The following is a 15706-nucleotide window of genomic DNA, read 5'->3' as shown; positions in this document are numbered from 1 at the left end:
GTCTTTTCTAGTAGACTGATCTTTCAAGATCAGGGACTCCATTTTGTTCCTGGATACATGACTCCTGTAGTGTCTGGTACATACAGGTTTTTCTTTCCTGCCTCAGCCTCCCAAGTAGCTGGGACTACAGGTGTGTGCCACCAGACCCAGCTAATTTTTGTATTTTTAGTAGACACAGAGTTTCACCATGTTGGCCAGGCTGGTCTTGAACTCCTGACCTCAAGTAATCCACCCGCCTCGGCCCCCCAAAGTGCTGGGATTACAGGCGTGAGCCACTGCTCGTGGCCTCGGTTTTTCATATGTGTTGAATGACTGAATGCAGAAGCTAGGGTTAGGGAAAGCAATTTTAGAGGCTGTGTCCCCAAAACCGGGTTTCCCAAGGCTTGAAAGTGCTATTCCTTTCTTGAGTTATGCCAAAATGCTGATCCTCTCCATTTTATTATTTAGACAAAAAGGTTGGGGAGAAGCCATTTTCAGGGGAGGGGAACATGCCATCAGCAAAAATTAAAGTGAAGGAACATATTTCAAGCGGGGATAGGCTCCAGAATGAAAGAGAGGGGAACAAAAACAAAAATTAGCACCCATGTCTCACATATGGGCCTCAGAACAGAGAAGTCTGTCTCTGCTTATCATGGTAAGAAAGGAACGTTTTTCACTTTTTGTCATGTCCCTTTAATAGTTAATGTCTTTGTTTAGATATGTAGGGCTCCTGTGTTTTCAGAATTCTATTGGCCACTTTTTTTTTTGCCTGAGGTTAATGTTTACAAAATTCAGAGTTAAATTTTGTATTGCCTTTCTTTCCCCTCGTGTTTTACATTTCTCAATCATAGGAACTTAATTTGTCCTGCAGTTCTTTTCTCTTTTGCTAGAGTACAAATCAAACGTCTGCTTTTGAAATTTAATACTGGTATTAAAATATAATTTAGTTGGCAGAACTCAGCTGAGCTGTAATCTATTTGGATCTCTGCCTAATGTTAGTGGAATTTCTTAGGTTGAGAGAACTAAGAAGGAGAAAACTGATTTTAAGATTGGTTTTGGGATTCCTGAAATAGGTTTATGACTTGTTTTTCAGCAAGCACTGACACAATATTCTGGTTGTTTTCTTTAAACTGCTTTGGAAAAGTGTCAAAAGCTGCTATTCATCTTCTTTGCAACTATAAAAGCTAAAAACTATAACCTTAGTCAGACAGTCTTTCTTTGTGCCTCATATCTATTGGATATTCCAATCCTCTCATTTGTTTTGCTTTTATAGGAAGCTGCTTCCAAGCTTAAAAACTAAGAAGCCTCGAGAACTCGTGCTAGTGATTGGAACAGGCATTAGTGCTGCAGTTGCGCCTCAAGTTCCAGCTCTCAAATCCTGGAAGGGGTTAATTCAGGCCTTACTGGATGCTGCCATTGATTTTGATCTTTTAGAAGATGAGGAGAGCAAAAAGTTTCAGAAATGTCTCCATGAAGACAAGAACCTGGTCCATGTTGCCCATGACCTTATCCAGAAACTCTCTCCTGTGAGTACCCTTATATGTGCCACAGTGTTTGGAATTTCCTAAAATTTGACTATCATAACTAGCATGATTTGGCTGTCACAGCTAGCATGCCAAATGTAACAGGGATATTCATTTACATCTTGTAGGTTTCTATAACATTTGACTCTTCTGCACAATGTCTATTTATGGACCCTATTCAGGGCAATTATCTTAACCCCATTTCACTGTGTGTCTGTGAGAGAGAAATGATGTTGAGGACTTTATATGTACAAATTACCACTGTGTTTTGGATTTATTTTTTTCTGCATCACTACTATAAAAGCTGTGTTCTGTGGCATCCATGCCTTGTGTGGAATCCCACAAAGATTGGAGATAACTTTATCATTTTATAGATGAAACAAAACCAGTTTTTAGTGTTCTTTTTAGAGGTAATAAGTCAAAATATTTATAAGGAATTACATCTTATTTTACCAAACTGAGTTGGATAAAAGGACTCTGTCTTGCTTTGTCTGAAAATTAATTAATTGGGCCGGGCGCGGTGGCTCACGCCTGTAATCCCAGCACTTTGGGAGGCCGAGGCGGGTGGATCACGAAGTCAGGAGATCGAGACCATCCTGGCTAACACGGTGAAACCCTGTCTACCAAAAATACAAAAAATTAGCCGGGCGCAGTGGCAGATGCCTGTAGTCGCAGCTACTCGGGAGGCTGAGGCCGGAGAATGGCGTAAACCCGGGAGGCAGAGCTTGCAGTGAGCCGAGATCGCAGCACTGCACTCCAGCCTGGGCGGCAGAGCGAGACTCCGTCTCAAAAAAAAAAAAACAAAAAAAAAAAAAAAAAAACAAAGAAAAAAAAAAAGAAAATTAATTAATTAATTTATTTATTTATTTATTTTTTTGATGGAATCTCCCTCTTGTCACCCAGGCAGAAATTCAGTGGTTCGATCTCGGCTCACTGCAGCCTCCGTCTCCTGGCTTCAAGCGATTCTCCTGTCTCAGCCTCCTGAGTAGCTGGGATTACAGGCATGTGCCACCACACCGAGCTAAGTTTTGTATTTTTAGTAGAGACAGGGTTTTGCCATGTTGGTCAAGCTGGTCTCGAACTCCTGACCTCAAGTGATCCGCCCGCCTCAGCCTCACAAAGTGCTGGGATTATAGGCATGAGCCACTGCACCCAGCCTGTTTTAAAATCTTAAAAATCAGGCTTCTAGGGCCGGGCGGGGCATGGTGTGGTGGTGGGTGCCTGTAATCCCAGCTGCTCAGGAGGCTGAGGCAGGAGAATGGCTTGAACCCAGGAGGTGGAGGTTGCACTGAGTTGAGATTGCGCCACTGCACTCCAGCCTGGGAGATAGAGGAAGACTCCATCTCAAAAAAAAAAAGGAATTAATGAGGTTTTAAAGAGTTCATGGAATCTCCACTTCATACACTTTACAAAAATTAAAAATGGATCAAAGACCTAAATATGATACCTAAAACTGTAAAACTCTTAGAAGAAAATACAGATTTAAAATTTCATGACTGGATCTGGCAGTGGTTTTTTAGACATGACACCAAAAATGCAAAAAACTAAAGTAAAAAAAACATATAGATAAACTGGACTTCTCCAAAGTTAAAAACTGTTAGGCTGAAAGGACACTGTCAAGAAAGTGAGCCGGGGATGGTGGCTCGTGCCTATAATCCCAGAACTTTGGGAGGCCAAGGCAGGAGAACTGCTTGAGGCCATGAGTTCAAGACCAGCCTGGACAGCATAGTGAGACCCTGTCTCTACCAAAAGAAAAAAAAAAGTGAAAAGACAGCTCCCAGAATGAGAAAATGTTAGCAAATCACATATCTAATAGGGGTATAATATCCAGAATCTATAAAGAACTACTGTAACTTAATAAAAGCTAATAATTCAATTTTAAAATAACAATGTAGTTGAATAGACATTTCTCCAAAGAAGATACACAAACGGCCAATAAGTGCATACGAAAAGATGTTCAGCATCATTAGTCATTAGGAAAATACAAATCAAAACCACAACAAGGTACCATTTCACACCTGCTGGGATGACTAGAATCAAGAAGACAATAATAAGTGTTATTAAGGATGCGGAGAAATTGGAACCCTTGTGGGAATGTAAAGCGATGCAGTTGCTTTGGAAAACAGATTGGCAGTTCCTCAAAAAGTTGAACAGTGATTCTGTGACCCAGCAATTGCACTCATAAGTATATACCCAAGCGAATGGAAAGCATATTCATGCAACAGCTGTACACTCATGTTCATAGCAACGTTATTCATAATAGCCAAAATAGTGGAAACAACTCAAATGTCTAGCTCATGAATGGATAAACAAAATGTCTGTCCGTACAATGTTACTTGGCCATGAAAAGGAATGAAGTACTCGTCCATACAACGACATGGATGAACCTTGAAAACATTAAGTAAAAGAAGCCAGACACAAAAGGACATATATTGTATGATTCCATTCATATAAAATGTCCAGAAGAGGCAAATCCACAGAACAGAAAGTAGATTATTGCTTGACAGGGCTAGAGGAAATTCTTCCCAAACTACTCTGAAAAATAGAGTAGGAGGGAGTACTTTCCAACTCATTGTATGAGGCCCGTATTATCCTGATAACAAAACCAAACAAAAGACATCAGAAGAAATGAAAATGACTAAACGCAGTGGTTCACGCCTGTAAGCCTAACACTTTGGAAGGATGAGGCACAAGCATCACTTGAGCCCTGGAGTTCAAGACTCCACTGAGCTGTGATCGTGCTACTGCACTGCAGTCTCGGTGACAGAGCAAGACCCTGTCTGCCTCTAAAAAAAAAAAAAAAGAAAGAAAACTACAAACCAGCCAGGATCTCTTAGGAACATGGACACAAAAATCCTCAACAAAATACAACCAGACTGAATGCAGCACCCATGAGGAAGTCCGAGTCTTCTGGGGAATGAAAGGATGGTTTAACATCTGCATATCAGGCCAGGCGCGGTGGCTCACACCTGTAATCCTAGCACTTTGGGAGGCCGAGGTGGGCAGATCACTTGAGGTCAGGAGTTCAAGACCAGCCTGGCCAACATGGCAAAACCCTGTCTCTGCTAAAAATACAAAAATTAGCTGGGCATGGTGGTGCATGCCTGTAATCCCAGCTACCCAGGAGGCTGAGGCAGGAGAATTGCTGGAACCCGGGAGGCAGGGGCTGCAGTGAGCCAAGATCGCACCACTGCACTACAGCCTGGATGACAGAGCAAGACTCCGTCTCAAAAAAAAAAAAAAAAAAAAAGTCTGCATATCAATATAATACATCATATCAATAGGACAAAAGACAAAACCACGTGATTTTCTCAGTAGGTGCAGAAAAAACATGTTAGCAAAATGCAACACTCTTTCATGACTTTTTTTAAAAAAGCCACACTCTACAAATGAAGGAATAATAGCAAACAATAGAAGGAAACTACCTCAACACGATAAAGACTGTATATGAAAAACTCACAGATAACGTATTTAATGGTGAAAGACCGGATTTTTTTCCACTAAGATCAGCAACAAGACAAGGCTGTTTTCCCACTCCACTCCTGTCCAACATGGTGCTGGATGTTCTAAACCAGGCAATTAAGCAAGAAAAATAAAGGAATCCATATTGGAAAGGAAGAAGTAAACTGCCTCTGTTTGCAGATGAGATGATCTGGTCTATAGAAGATCCTAGGTTATCCTCTATTAGAACTAACAAGTTTAGCAAGGTTGGAGAATCCAGGATCAATATATAAAAATAGTATTTTTATACACTTGCAGTGAACAATACTAAAATGAAATATTAAAAATTATTCCACTTAGCATCAAAAATAGTAAAATAACTAGGAATAAATTTAACGAAAGAAGTGCAGAAGGCCAGGCGTGGTGGCTTACGCCTGTTGTCTCAGCACTTTGGGAGGCCGAGGCGGGCGGATCACCTGAGGTCGGGAGTTCGAGACCAGCCTGGCCAACATGTTGAAACCCCGTCTCTACTAAAAATACAAAAATTAGCCGAGCATGGTGGCGGGTGCCTATAATCCCAGCTACTCGGGAGGTGGAGGCAGGAGAATCACTTGAACCTGGGAGGCGGAGGTTGCAGCGAGCCGAGATCTCACCACTGCACTCCAGCCTGGGCAACAAGAGCGAAACTCTGTCTCAAAAAAAAAATAAACGGAGAACTTACGCTTTGAAAACTACGAAACATTGAAAGAAATGAAAGAAGATCTAAAATGGAAAGACATGCCATGTTCATGAATCAGAGGACCTAATATTATTAAGATAGAATACTCTGCAAATTGGCCTACAGATTAAGCATGGTCCCTATTAGGATCCCAGCTGCTGATTTTGTAGAAATTGGCAAACTGATTTAAAATTCATATGGAGCTAGGCACCATGGCATGCACCTGTAGTCCCACCTACCTGGGAGGCTGAGGCAGGAGGATTGCTGGAGGGCTTGAGCCCAGGAGTTCTGGGCTCCCAGGAGCAGGGGGCCACCAGCTTGCCTAAGGAGGGGTGAACCAACACAGATTGGAAATGGAGCAGGTCAAAACTCTCATGCTGACCAGTAGTGGGATTGCGTCTTTGAATAGCCACTGCACTCTAGCCTGGGCAACATAGTGAGACCCTGTCTCTAAAAAAAAAAATTAAAACTTAATATGAAATTACAAGGGAGCTAGAGTAGCCAAGACTGTCTTGAAAAAGAACAAAGTAGGGAGACCCAAATGTTTTTTTATTTCAAAGCTTACTACAAAGCCACAGTAACTAAGGCAGCATGGCAAAGGATTCTTACATCAGACACTGAAAGCACAAGAAACAGTATAAAACTAGATAAATGGGACATGATGAGAATTTGAAACGTAAGTGCTGTAATGGTTGTCATCAAGAAAGTGAAAAGAGAGCCAGGCACAGTGGCTTGCACCTGTAATCCCAACTACTTGGGAGGCTAAGGTAGGAGGATCATTTGATCCCAGGAGTTCGAGGCTGCAATCAGCTATGATCATGTCATTGTACCTCAGCCTGGGCAACATAGTGAGACCCCCGTCTCTAAAAAAGAAAAAAAAATGAGGCCGAGCGCAGTGGCTCACGCCTATAATCCCAGCACTTTGGAAGGCCGAGGCAGGCGGATCACCTGAGGTCGGGAGTTCGAGACCAGTCTGGCCAACATGGTGAAACCCCATCTCTAATAAAAATACAAAATTAGCCGGGCGTGGTGGTGCATGCCTGTAGTCACAGCTACTGGGGAGGCTGAGGCAGGAGAATCGCTTGAACCCGGGAGGTGGAGGTTGCAGTGAGCCGAGATAGCGCCATTGCACTCCAGCCTGGGCAACAGGTGCAAGACTCCGTCTCAAAAAAAAAAAAAAAAAAAAAAAAAAAAAAAAAAAAAAAAAGAGAGAACCCACAGAATGGAGGAAAATATTTGTAGATCATATTTGACAAAAATCTAGTATCCAGAATATATAAAGAACTATTACAACTTAATAATAAAAATGATATATTTAGGGGAAATTTAAACACTAATATTAAGGAATTAATATTTTTTAGGTGAGATAGAAGTATTGCAATTTTGTTTTGTTTTGTATGTACTCTTCTAACTTTTGTGTGTGTTTGGAAATGTCCATATTAGAAAAGAGTCAAATCTAACAGTATCAACTCAGCAGTACTGTGGCAGGTTTAACAGGCCTATCTACTGAGCCAGTTTAACATATACCGGGGAAGTGACATTACAGATTCACTGCAAAGAGCTTGGGTTTTAGAATCAGACTCTGTCACTTAAATGCACTGGAACCCTGCACAAATCCCTTAACTTGTCAACATCTGTTTTTGCACCTGTGAAACTGGGATATTACTTCCTTGTGTCGCTTTGTGAAGAATAGGTGAGATAATGTATATAAAACGTCTGGCACATAGTTGATGCACTAGAAATATTAATAACCCTGGGCAGGTTGCAGGGGGGGACAGGGTTTTTTTCTTTCTTTTTTTAAATAGAAATAGGGTCTCCCTGTGTTACCCAGGCTGGTGCTGAACTCCTGGGCTCAAGTGATCTTCCTGTTTCAACTTCCCAAAAACTGAGATTACAGGCTTGAGCTACCACACCAATTTTTTGTTTCTTGTTTTTACTAAGTTTCAGGGTAGAAGGAAATGAAGGTCACTGTTTTAGATGAATGGGAAAAGGCCCTTAGAAGTTGTGTGGGAGTTTGGCATTTCCTTCTGACTACTGAGCCTCCCTGTTTATGTTTTCATTCCTTTGTCTTTGCTTATAAAGGGCACTGGTGGGAAATTTAGTTCTAGCGTCATCTGCTTTAAGAGAAAAAAACTTTCCAGCCTGTGCAACAAAGTGGGACCCCCTACCTCTACACAAATTTTGAAATTAGCCTAGTGTGGTGGTGTCTGCCTGTGGCCCCACCTACACAGGAGGCTGAGGCAAGAGGATCACTTGAGGCCAGAAGTTTGAGAACAGCTTGGGCAACATAGTGAGACCCTGTCTGTACAAAAAATTTAAAAAGTAGTTGGTGTGGTGGTGTGCGCCTGTAGTCCTAGCCACTTGGGAGACTGAGGCAGGAAGATTGCTTGAGCCCAGCAGGTCAAGGCTGCAATGAGCCATGTTCATGCCACTGTACTCCAGCTTGGTGACAGAGCCAGACCTTCTCTCAAAAAAAGAGACAAACTTCCATTTTGAATCTGAGGAAATCAATGCAGTTGCAGAAGCATATTTCCTTCCTATGTTGATATGTAGGATTTAGTAGCTTAAATAGGTCTAAAAGATACTTAATTAAAACAAGTGACCTGGATTTTTTTTCCCCCAGGTTTTAACCTTTTGTATTCTTTTTCTTAGAAGCAAGAAAATATGTTCCACACCCATGATTATGTGATTGTATAGCCAGGCCTTTTTATCGGTGTGTGTAATAATAAAACTGGTGTTAAAATATAGTACGTATTTGCCGGTGCGGTGGCTCACACCTGTAATCCCAACACTTTGGGAGGCCGAGGCGGGCAGATCACAAGGTCAGAAGTTCAAGACCAGCCTAGCCAACATGGTGAAACCCGTCTCTACTAAAAACACAAAAAATTAGCCTGGCGTGGTGGCAGGCACCTGTAATCCCAGCTACTCGGGAAGCTGAGGCAGGGGAATTGCTTGAACCCAGGAGGCGGAGGTTGCAGTGAGCTGAGACCGCGCCACTGCACTCCAGCCTGGGTGACAGAGCGAGACTCCATCTCAAGAAAAAAAAACATATATATACATTTTATATGTATATACATTTTATATATATACATTTTATATATATACATTATATATACATTATATATATACATTATATATATACACTATTATATATATATATATACACTTTAGTACTCTGACTCACAGGCACACACTATCAATACATTATATGTATTGTATATATATGCAAGGTGTGGTGGCACGCACCTGTAGTCCCAGATACTCGGGAGGATGAATCAGGAGAATCACTTGAACCAGAGAGGCAGAGGTTGCAGTGAGCCTAAATCGCACCATTGCACTCCAGGCTGGGCAACAGAGCGAGACTCCATCTCAAGAAAAATAAAAATAAATAAAAAATAAAATAAAATAATGATGCAGTGATAACCTCGTATGTGTCATTTCATTTGTTTGAAATTGTATTTGTAGGATACATGTGACTGCTAGATCATAGGGCATATGGATTTGTGATTTGGGTAGACAAGAAAAGAGCACCATATTTTTTATAACAAATCTAAAAAAGTATCTGACCTTCAATAGTAGTTGACTCTTTTTTTTTTTTTTCTTTTTTTGAGATGGAGCTTCGCCCTTGTTGCCCAGGCTGGAGTATAATGGTGTGATCTCGGCTCGCTACAACCTCTGCCTCCCGGAATTAAGCGATTCTCCTGCCTCAGCCTCCCGAGTAGCTGGCACTACAGGCACCACCACCACGCCCAGCTAATTTTTTTATTTTTAGTAGAGATGGGGTTTCACCATGTTGGCCAGGATGGTCTCCATCTCTTGACCTTGTGATCCGCCCACCTTGGCCTCCCAAAGTGCTGGGATTACAGGCGTGAGCCACCACGCCCGGCCCAGACTCGCTTTTATAACTGACACACTTAGGATAACAAATCCACTCCTGCAATAATGACATTAATCAATTCATGGAGGCAGGGCCCTTGTGACTTAATCTCGTCTTACTAGGTCTCGCCTCCCAGCACAGTTACATTGGGGTTAAGTTTCCAACACATGAACGTTAGGGGACCAGTCCAAACCCTAGCAAATGGCATTTCACAGACAGGCTAGGGATCAGATATTTATTATATCACATTACATAGTTACTTTCCCATTTCAAATTCCCTTCGTCCCAAGGGCCACTTTGTCTTTTCAGTTGTAAAGCCAGCTTCCCACCTGAAGTTGGTATTATAGTTCCTCATTAGTACTCAGAGATATTTACATGTATTCAAAATGAATCTGAAAAGCAGTTATTTAAGTAAACCGTATATTAAGAAATAGGAGGTCTGGAAAAGTGGCTCATACCCATAATCCCAACACTTTGGGAGGCTGAGGTGGGAGGATCACTTGAGACCCCAGGAATTCAAGGCCTACCTGGACAACATAGCCAGACCTCACATCTGCAAAACAAGACATGGGGATTCTGTTTAGAACTGCTTGGTGTTTGATGTTTTTAACAGTTGCAAAATACAAATTTTTAATTTAAAAAATGTATGAAATTGTTTATGTTAACCTTTTGTATACTGGATATTCTTCAGAATAAACCTATGAACTGCTGAATTATGGCATATAGAAGTTAAGCAGTTTTTCCTAAATTCATAAACAGCTGTACAAACACCTAGGATTAGAAAAGGAGATGCTGAGTCTGGGCGCGGTGGCTCACACCTGTAATCCCAGCACTTTGGAAGGCTGAGGTGAGTGGATCACAAGGTCAGGAGTTCAAGACCAGCCTGGCCAACATGGTGAAACCCCCGTCTCTACTAAAAATACAAAAATTAGCCGAGCACAGTGGCAGGCACCTGTAATCCCAGCTACTTGGGAAGCTGAGGCAGGAGAATTGCTTGAAGGCGGAGGTTGCAGTGAGCCGAGATCACACCACTGCACTCCAGCCTGGGCGACAGAACACGAGACTCCGTCTCAAAAAAAAACAAAAAAGGAGAGGAGATGCCAAATCACAATTAGGGCTGTGTCTCAGTGGCACTTCCCTAAATAAGGCAAGATGAACAAAGTGTTGCCTTCTTACCTGGCACCTCATGAGAGGGTAGCTGTCGCTCTGCTTTGTACCCCAGCTTCCCTTTAATACCCACAGTAAGTTCATATCCCTTGGCCAGGTTTATTTTCTTCATTCTATAAAAATGCCTATTTTAGGAAGCTTACACTTGTTTGCATAAGTATAGTAGCACTTGCTATGTACTAAGCATTGTGCTAATCACTTGGCATGTATCATCTCATCTTCCTTATTACGTTCTTATGAGATAGATAATATTTTATATCTGGTTTGAATTCAAAATATTCTTCAAAAATTTGTTATTGCTGTAACTAAAACAACTGACCTACCGAAGCACCTTGGACTAATTTTCTTTTTTCAAATCCCTCCTCAGCGTACCAGTAATGTTCGATCCACATTTTTCAAGGACTGTTTATATGAAGTATTTGATGACTTGGAGTCAAAGATGGAAGATTCTGGAAAACAGCTACTTCAGTCAGTTCTCCACCTGATGGAAAATGGAGCCCTCGTATTAACTACAAATTTTGATAATCTCCTGGAACTGTATGCAGCAGATCAGGGGAAACAGCTTGAATCCCTTGACCTTACTGATGAGAAAAAGGTAAAAAGTAAAGCATTGGTCCCTTCTTCAGGCTAGTGGATTGTGTCTTCATCAGAAAAGCTCTTTTCTAGTTGGTATATTGGTATTTTTGTAGAGCTAGAAAGGAGAAATATTTTCCCTGGTTGGAGTTTTGGTTTTTCTTTTTTCTTTCTTGTTTTTCTTTTTAAAGATCAAATCAATATACTGTAAAATGCATAGAACTTAAAAGTGTTCAGTTCTGTGACTTTTGACAATTTCACCCAGTTGTAAAGCAAGATTAGAGGAAGTTATTTGAACTGTAAGATCTCTTCAGCACTCGACAGCATTGAGTGGTGTAATATTGATAATACTTGTTCCATTTTAGGATACTTTTTTTTTATGGCATCTATTGGAAATGTATGAAAACTACTTTATACTGATTGGAAGAACAACTTCCAGGCCAAGCGATGGCTGATTTGAGGTTAATGTTTAGTGGAAACCTCAGCTGACTTTGTTTTAGCATAGTCTATACTGTACCTACCATAATTATTGAATTATAGATGTTGATCTGTGTCAGCTAATGAGATGAGTTCTTAAAGTCTCATTTGTCCTACTCTGTGATTTTTGTAATTTTTTTCTACACTTTGTTTTCCTCAGGAATCTGCCTTTATGTCCAATTTAGAGCCTAAGTAGAGTTGAATAGACAAGTGATTTGCCCGCTGGCATTCAATACTACAGTATTGCCCCTGCCAGAGTGGTAGCTGAAATACCACTCTTGTGGTTTTGCTGACCTTGATGGCAGGATTTAAAGGCAATTGAATTTAGAGAAAAGTTGCCCCATGAAGACTAGTTTTCTCTGGCCCAAGTGTCTTCCGCCTACTCCCTCATATTCCATATGGTCAGCTCCTTCTTCATTTATAACTCTCAACCTAGGGACCCCCTCCTGAGAGACCTTCTCTGACCATCCTATTTAAATTGGATACTTATTTTTTGATCCAGTCTCTTGTCCATTTCCTTTGTAGCACTTAGTATAACTTGCAGCTTTTTGGTTTTTTTTTTTTTTTTTTTTTTGAGAGACAGTTGCGCTCTTGTTGCCCGGGTTCAAGTGATTCTCTTGCCTCACCCTCCTGAGTAGCTGAGATTACAGGCATGCGCCACCATGCCCGGCTAATTTTGTATTTTTGGTAGAGACGGGGTTTCTCCATGTTGGTCAGGCTGGTCTCAAACTCCTGACCTCAGGTGATCTGCTAACCTCAGCCTCCCAAAGTACTGGGATTACAGGCATATGCCTGGCCGTTTTTTTGTTTGTTTGTTTGTTTGTTTGTTTGTTTTGAGATGGAGTTTTGCTCTTGTCGCCCAGGCTGGAGTGCAATGGTGTGATCGCAGCTCACTGCAACCTCCTCCTCCCAGATTCAAGCGATTCTCCTGCCTCAGCCTCCCGAATAGCTGGGATTACAGGCACCCACCACCACATCTGGCTAATTTTTGTATTTTCAGTAGAGACAGGGTTTCACCATGTTGGCCAGGCTGGTCTCGAACTCCTGACCTCAGGTGATCTGCCCACCTTAGCCTCCCAAAGTGCTGGGATTACAGGCGTGAGCCACCACACCCAGCACAGTTTTTATCTTGGCTGTTTATCTGTTTTCTGACTGTTTACCTCATAGGAATAGTAACTTCACTTGGATAGGTATCATGGATAGGTATCATGTTAGTCTTTCTTACCCTCATAGCTCAAATACAACTCTCATGTCTCAAATATGACAGAGTTAGGTGCTTGGTAAATATTTTTTTGATTAATAAATGATTGGGCTGGGCACAGCAGCTCAGGCCTGTAACCCCAGCACTTTGGGAAGCTGAGGCGGGAGGATCACTTGAGCCTAGTTTGAGACCAACCTGGGCAACGTAGCAAGACCCCATCTCTACAAAAAGTTTAAAAATTAGCTGGGCATGGTGGTGTTTGCCTGTGGTCCCAGCTACTTGGGAGGCTGAAGCAGGAGGATCGATTGAGCCGAAGCAGTCGAGGCTACAGTGAGTTGTGATCACACTGTTGCATGCACTCCAGCCTGGGTGACAGCATAAGATCATGTCTCAAAAATAAATAAATAGGCTGGTTCACGTCTGTAATCCCAGCATTTTGGGCGGCCGAGGTGGGTGGATCACTTGAGGTCAGGAGTTTGAGACCAGCCTGTCCAACATGGTGAAACCCCGTCTCTACTAAAAATACAAAAACTAGCTGGGAGTGGTGGTACATGCCTGTAATCCTGGTTACTTGGGAGGCTGAGGCCGGAGAATCGTTTGAACCCAGGAGGCAGGGGTTGCAGTGAGCCAAGATTGCGCCACTGCACTCCAACCTGGGCAACAGACCAAGAGTTTGTCTAAAAACAAACAAACAAATGATTGAAATTTTAAAACTAGCAGCTCAAGTAGCTTCCATGCTATTTGTGATAAAATTTCCAAAGATTATGACCAAGTGTGTTCATAGATATCAGAAGCATAAGGACCTTTTAAAAGCTGAGGGTATCTATCACATTTGATGTTTTTCTTCTCATTTCTTCCTTGGGCCTCAAGATTTGCATTGTATTTTCAGCTCACATTAGGGGCAGTGTTGCAGTCTAATGGTTAAAGACATTGACTGGTAGTCAGAATGGGGCCTAGTAACATTCAAATTCTAAATCTCTGTGCCTCTTGACTACTTTCCTGATTCATAGCCTATTTCTCCAAAATGTGATAAGAATAAATGTATGCTGTCTCCAGTCCTTGGGAAAATGGAGCCATGGAATCAGGTGGCTATTGCATTCACTGTCGTCTAAATGATTATTCTTTGCTACTAGCCTTTTAGGTTCCTCAGAGGTGACTGAAGTGATTTTTCTATCACTTCTCTATTGCTGTACAAGTAATGGCCCTGAAACTTTGTAGCTTATAACAACAAATATCTTATCTGCCCATGATAAAGCACATTAACAATTGAACTGGGCTCAGTGACTCAGCCGGGCATTTCTTCTGCTGATTTTTGCAGCCTCTTCACATACCTGCAGACATCTGATGGCCGCACCAGGGCTAAGTGATATAAGGGGACCATACTTCCATGTCTGTCAATGCAAGCAGTTGGCCAGGCCATATATGTCCTAGCAGGCTAGCCCAGGCTTCTTCACTTTCTTCACATGGCAGCTGGATTCCAAAAGTAACACAAGAGAAGTAAGACTTCTTGTGCCAACACTTTTCAAGCTTCTGCTTGTGTGTGTTTGCTAGTATCCCATTGGCTAAAAGCAAGCCATGTGGTTAGCCTGGAGTCACTCTGAAGAGGGGCCACACAAGGGCCTGGATGCAGAGGCTTGATTTCTTGGGGCAGTCACTGAAGCAGTTGTCCATAGCGCTCATGCATGTCACCAGTGTAAAGGGTCCCTGTTGTTTCTGCAGATTATGACAAATTGTAATTTTTGATGGTTACTTTCAAAGAGAAATCACCAAATTTGCTGCCATCATTCTTGACAGTCATTCCTGAAGTGGAAACTTAGACCACATCGGGTTTTGCATTCTTGTACTATATCATGAAGCTAGAGAGTTTATGTCAGAAGTCTAGTCCTCAAAACAGCCTCTTGCCCATTGTGACCTTTAAACAGGTGCTCAGCCCTGCCAAGCTGGTTGGGCTATATGTGTGTTGTGCAGGTCCTAGAGTGGGCTCAGGAGAAGCGGAAGCTGAGCGTGTTGCATATTCATGGAGTCTACACCAACCCTAGTGGCATTGTCCTTCATCCAGCTGGATATCAGAACGTGCTCAGGAACACTGAAGTCATGGTGAGTGGGGCTGATCCTGCTGGTCTCAGGAACTCCTTCCTGGGAAATCTCTCTAAATATGCCATAGGTCTTAAAGGGGAGCATCTTCTTTTCATTAAGGTCAGGGGCTAGGAGCAGTGGCTCATGCCTATAATCCCAACACTTTGGGAGGCCAAGGGGACAGGATCGCCTGAGGCCAGGAGTTCGAGATCAGCCTGGGCAACATAGTGAGACTCTTGTCTTTACAAAAATAAAATTAGCTAGGCATCATGGTGCATGCTGTCCCAGCTACTTGGGAGGCTGAGGCAGGAAGATCAGTTGAGACTAGGAATATAAGGCTGTGGTGAGCTGTGTCTAGAGCCACTGCACTCCTGCTTGGGTGACAGAGCAAGACCCTATCTCTAAAAAAAGAAAGAAACTGGAAAGTCAGACATTCTTCCTGTGCTTCTTAACTTGTGGGTGTGCATGCTGTCCCAGGAAATGTAGAACTTCTCTTAAGATGTCAAACCCTGTGATCTTTGTTTATACTTAATTGACAACCAGCAGATGGCATGCCATCATTGGCATCATCTTCACATACAAAGGATACATTAGTACCCTTTATCATCATTTGGTTTATTAATAGCCCTCTCTGTGTCAGAAATAATTGAGTCAGCTTCTTAAAAACCAACCAC

At 42.1% G+C, this 15706-nt stretch overlaps 1 protein-coding gene across 4 annotated transcripts in view; it reads left to right on the top strand.

Moving 5' to 3' along the window:
* Positions 1-15706, top strand: part of FAM118B (family with sequence similarity 118 member B) — a 51500-nt gene that overhangs the window by 27318 nt on the left and 8476 nt on the right. For all 4 annotated transcript variants that reach the window (XM_030829581.1, XM_003253368.3, XM_030829579.1 and 1 more), the window contains 3 exons: positions 1253-1505; positions 11073-11300; positions 14925-15053. In XM_030829581.1, coding sequence (XP_030685441.1) covers positions 1253-1505; positions 11073-11300; positions 14925-15053 — 610 coding nt within the window. The remainder of the gene's footprint in view (positions 1-1252; positions 1506-11072; positions 11301-14924; positions 15054-15706) is intronic.

This window comes from Nomascus leucogenys, chromosome 15 (assembly GCF_006542625.1).
Source record: "Nomascus leucogenys isolate Asia chromosome 15, Asia_NLE_v1, whole genome shotgun sequence".
Classification (NCBI taxonomy): domain Eukaryota; kingdom Metazoa; phylum Chordata; class Mammalia; order Primates; family Hylobatidae; genus Nomascus; species Nomascus leucogenys.
This window is presented reverse-complemented; position numbering and strand designations above follow the sequence as displayed.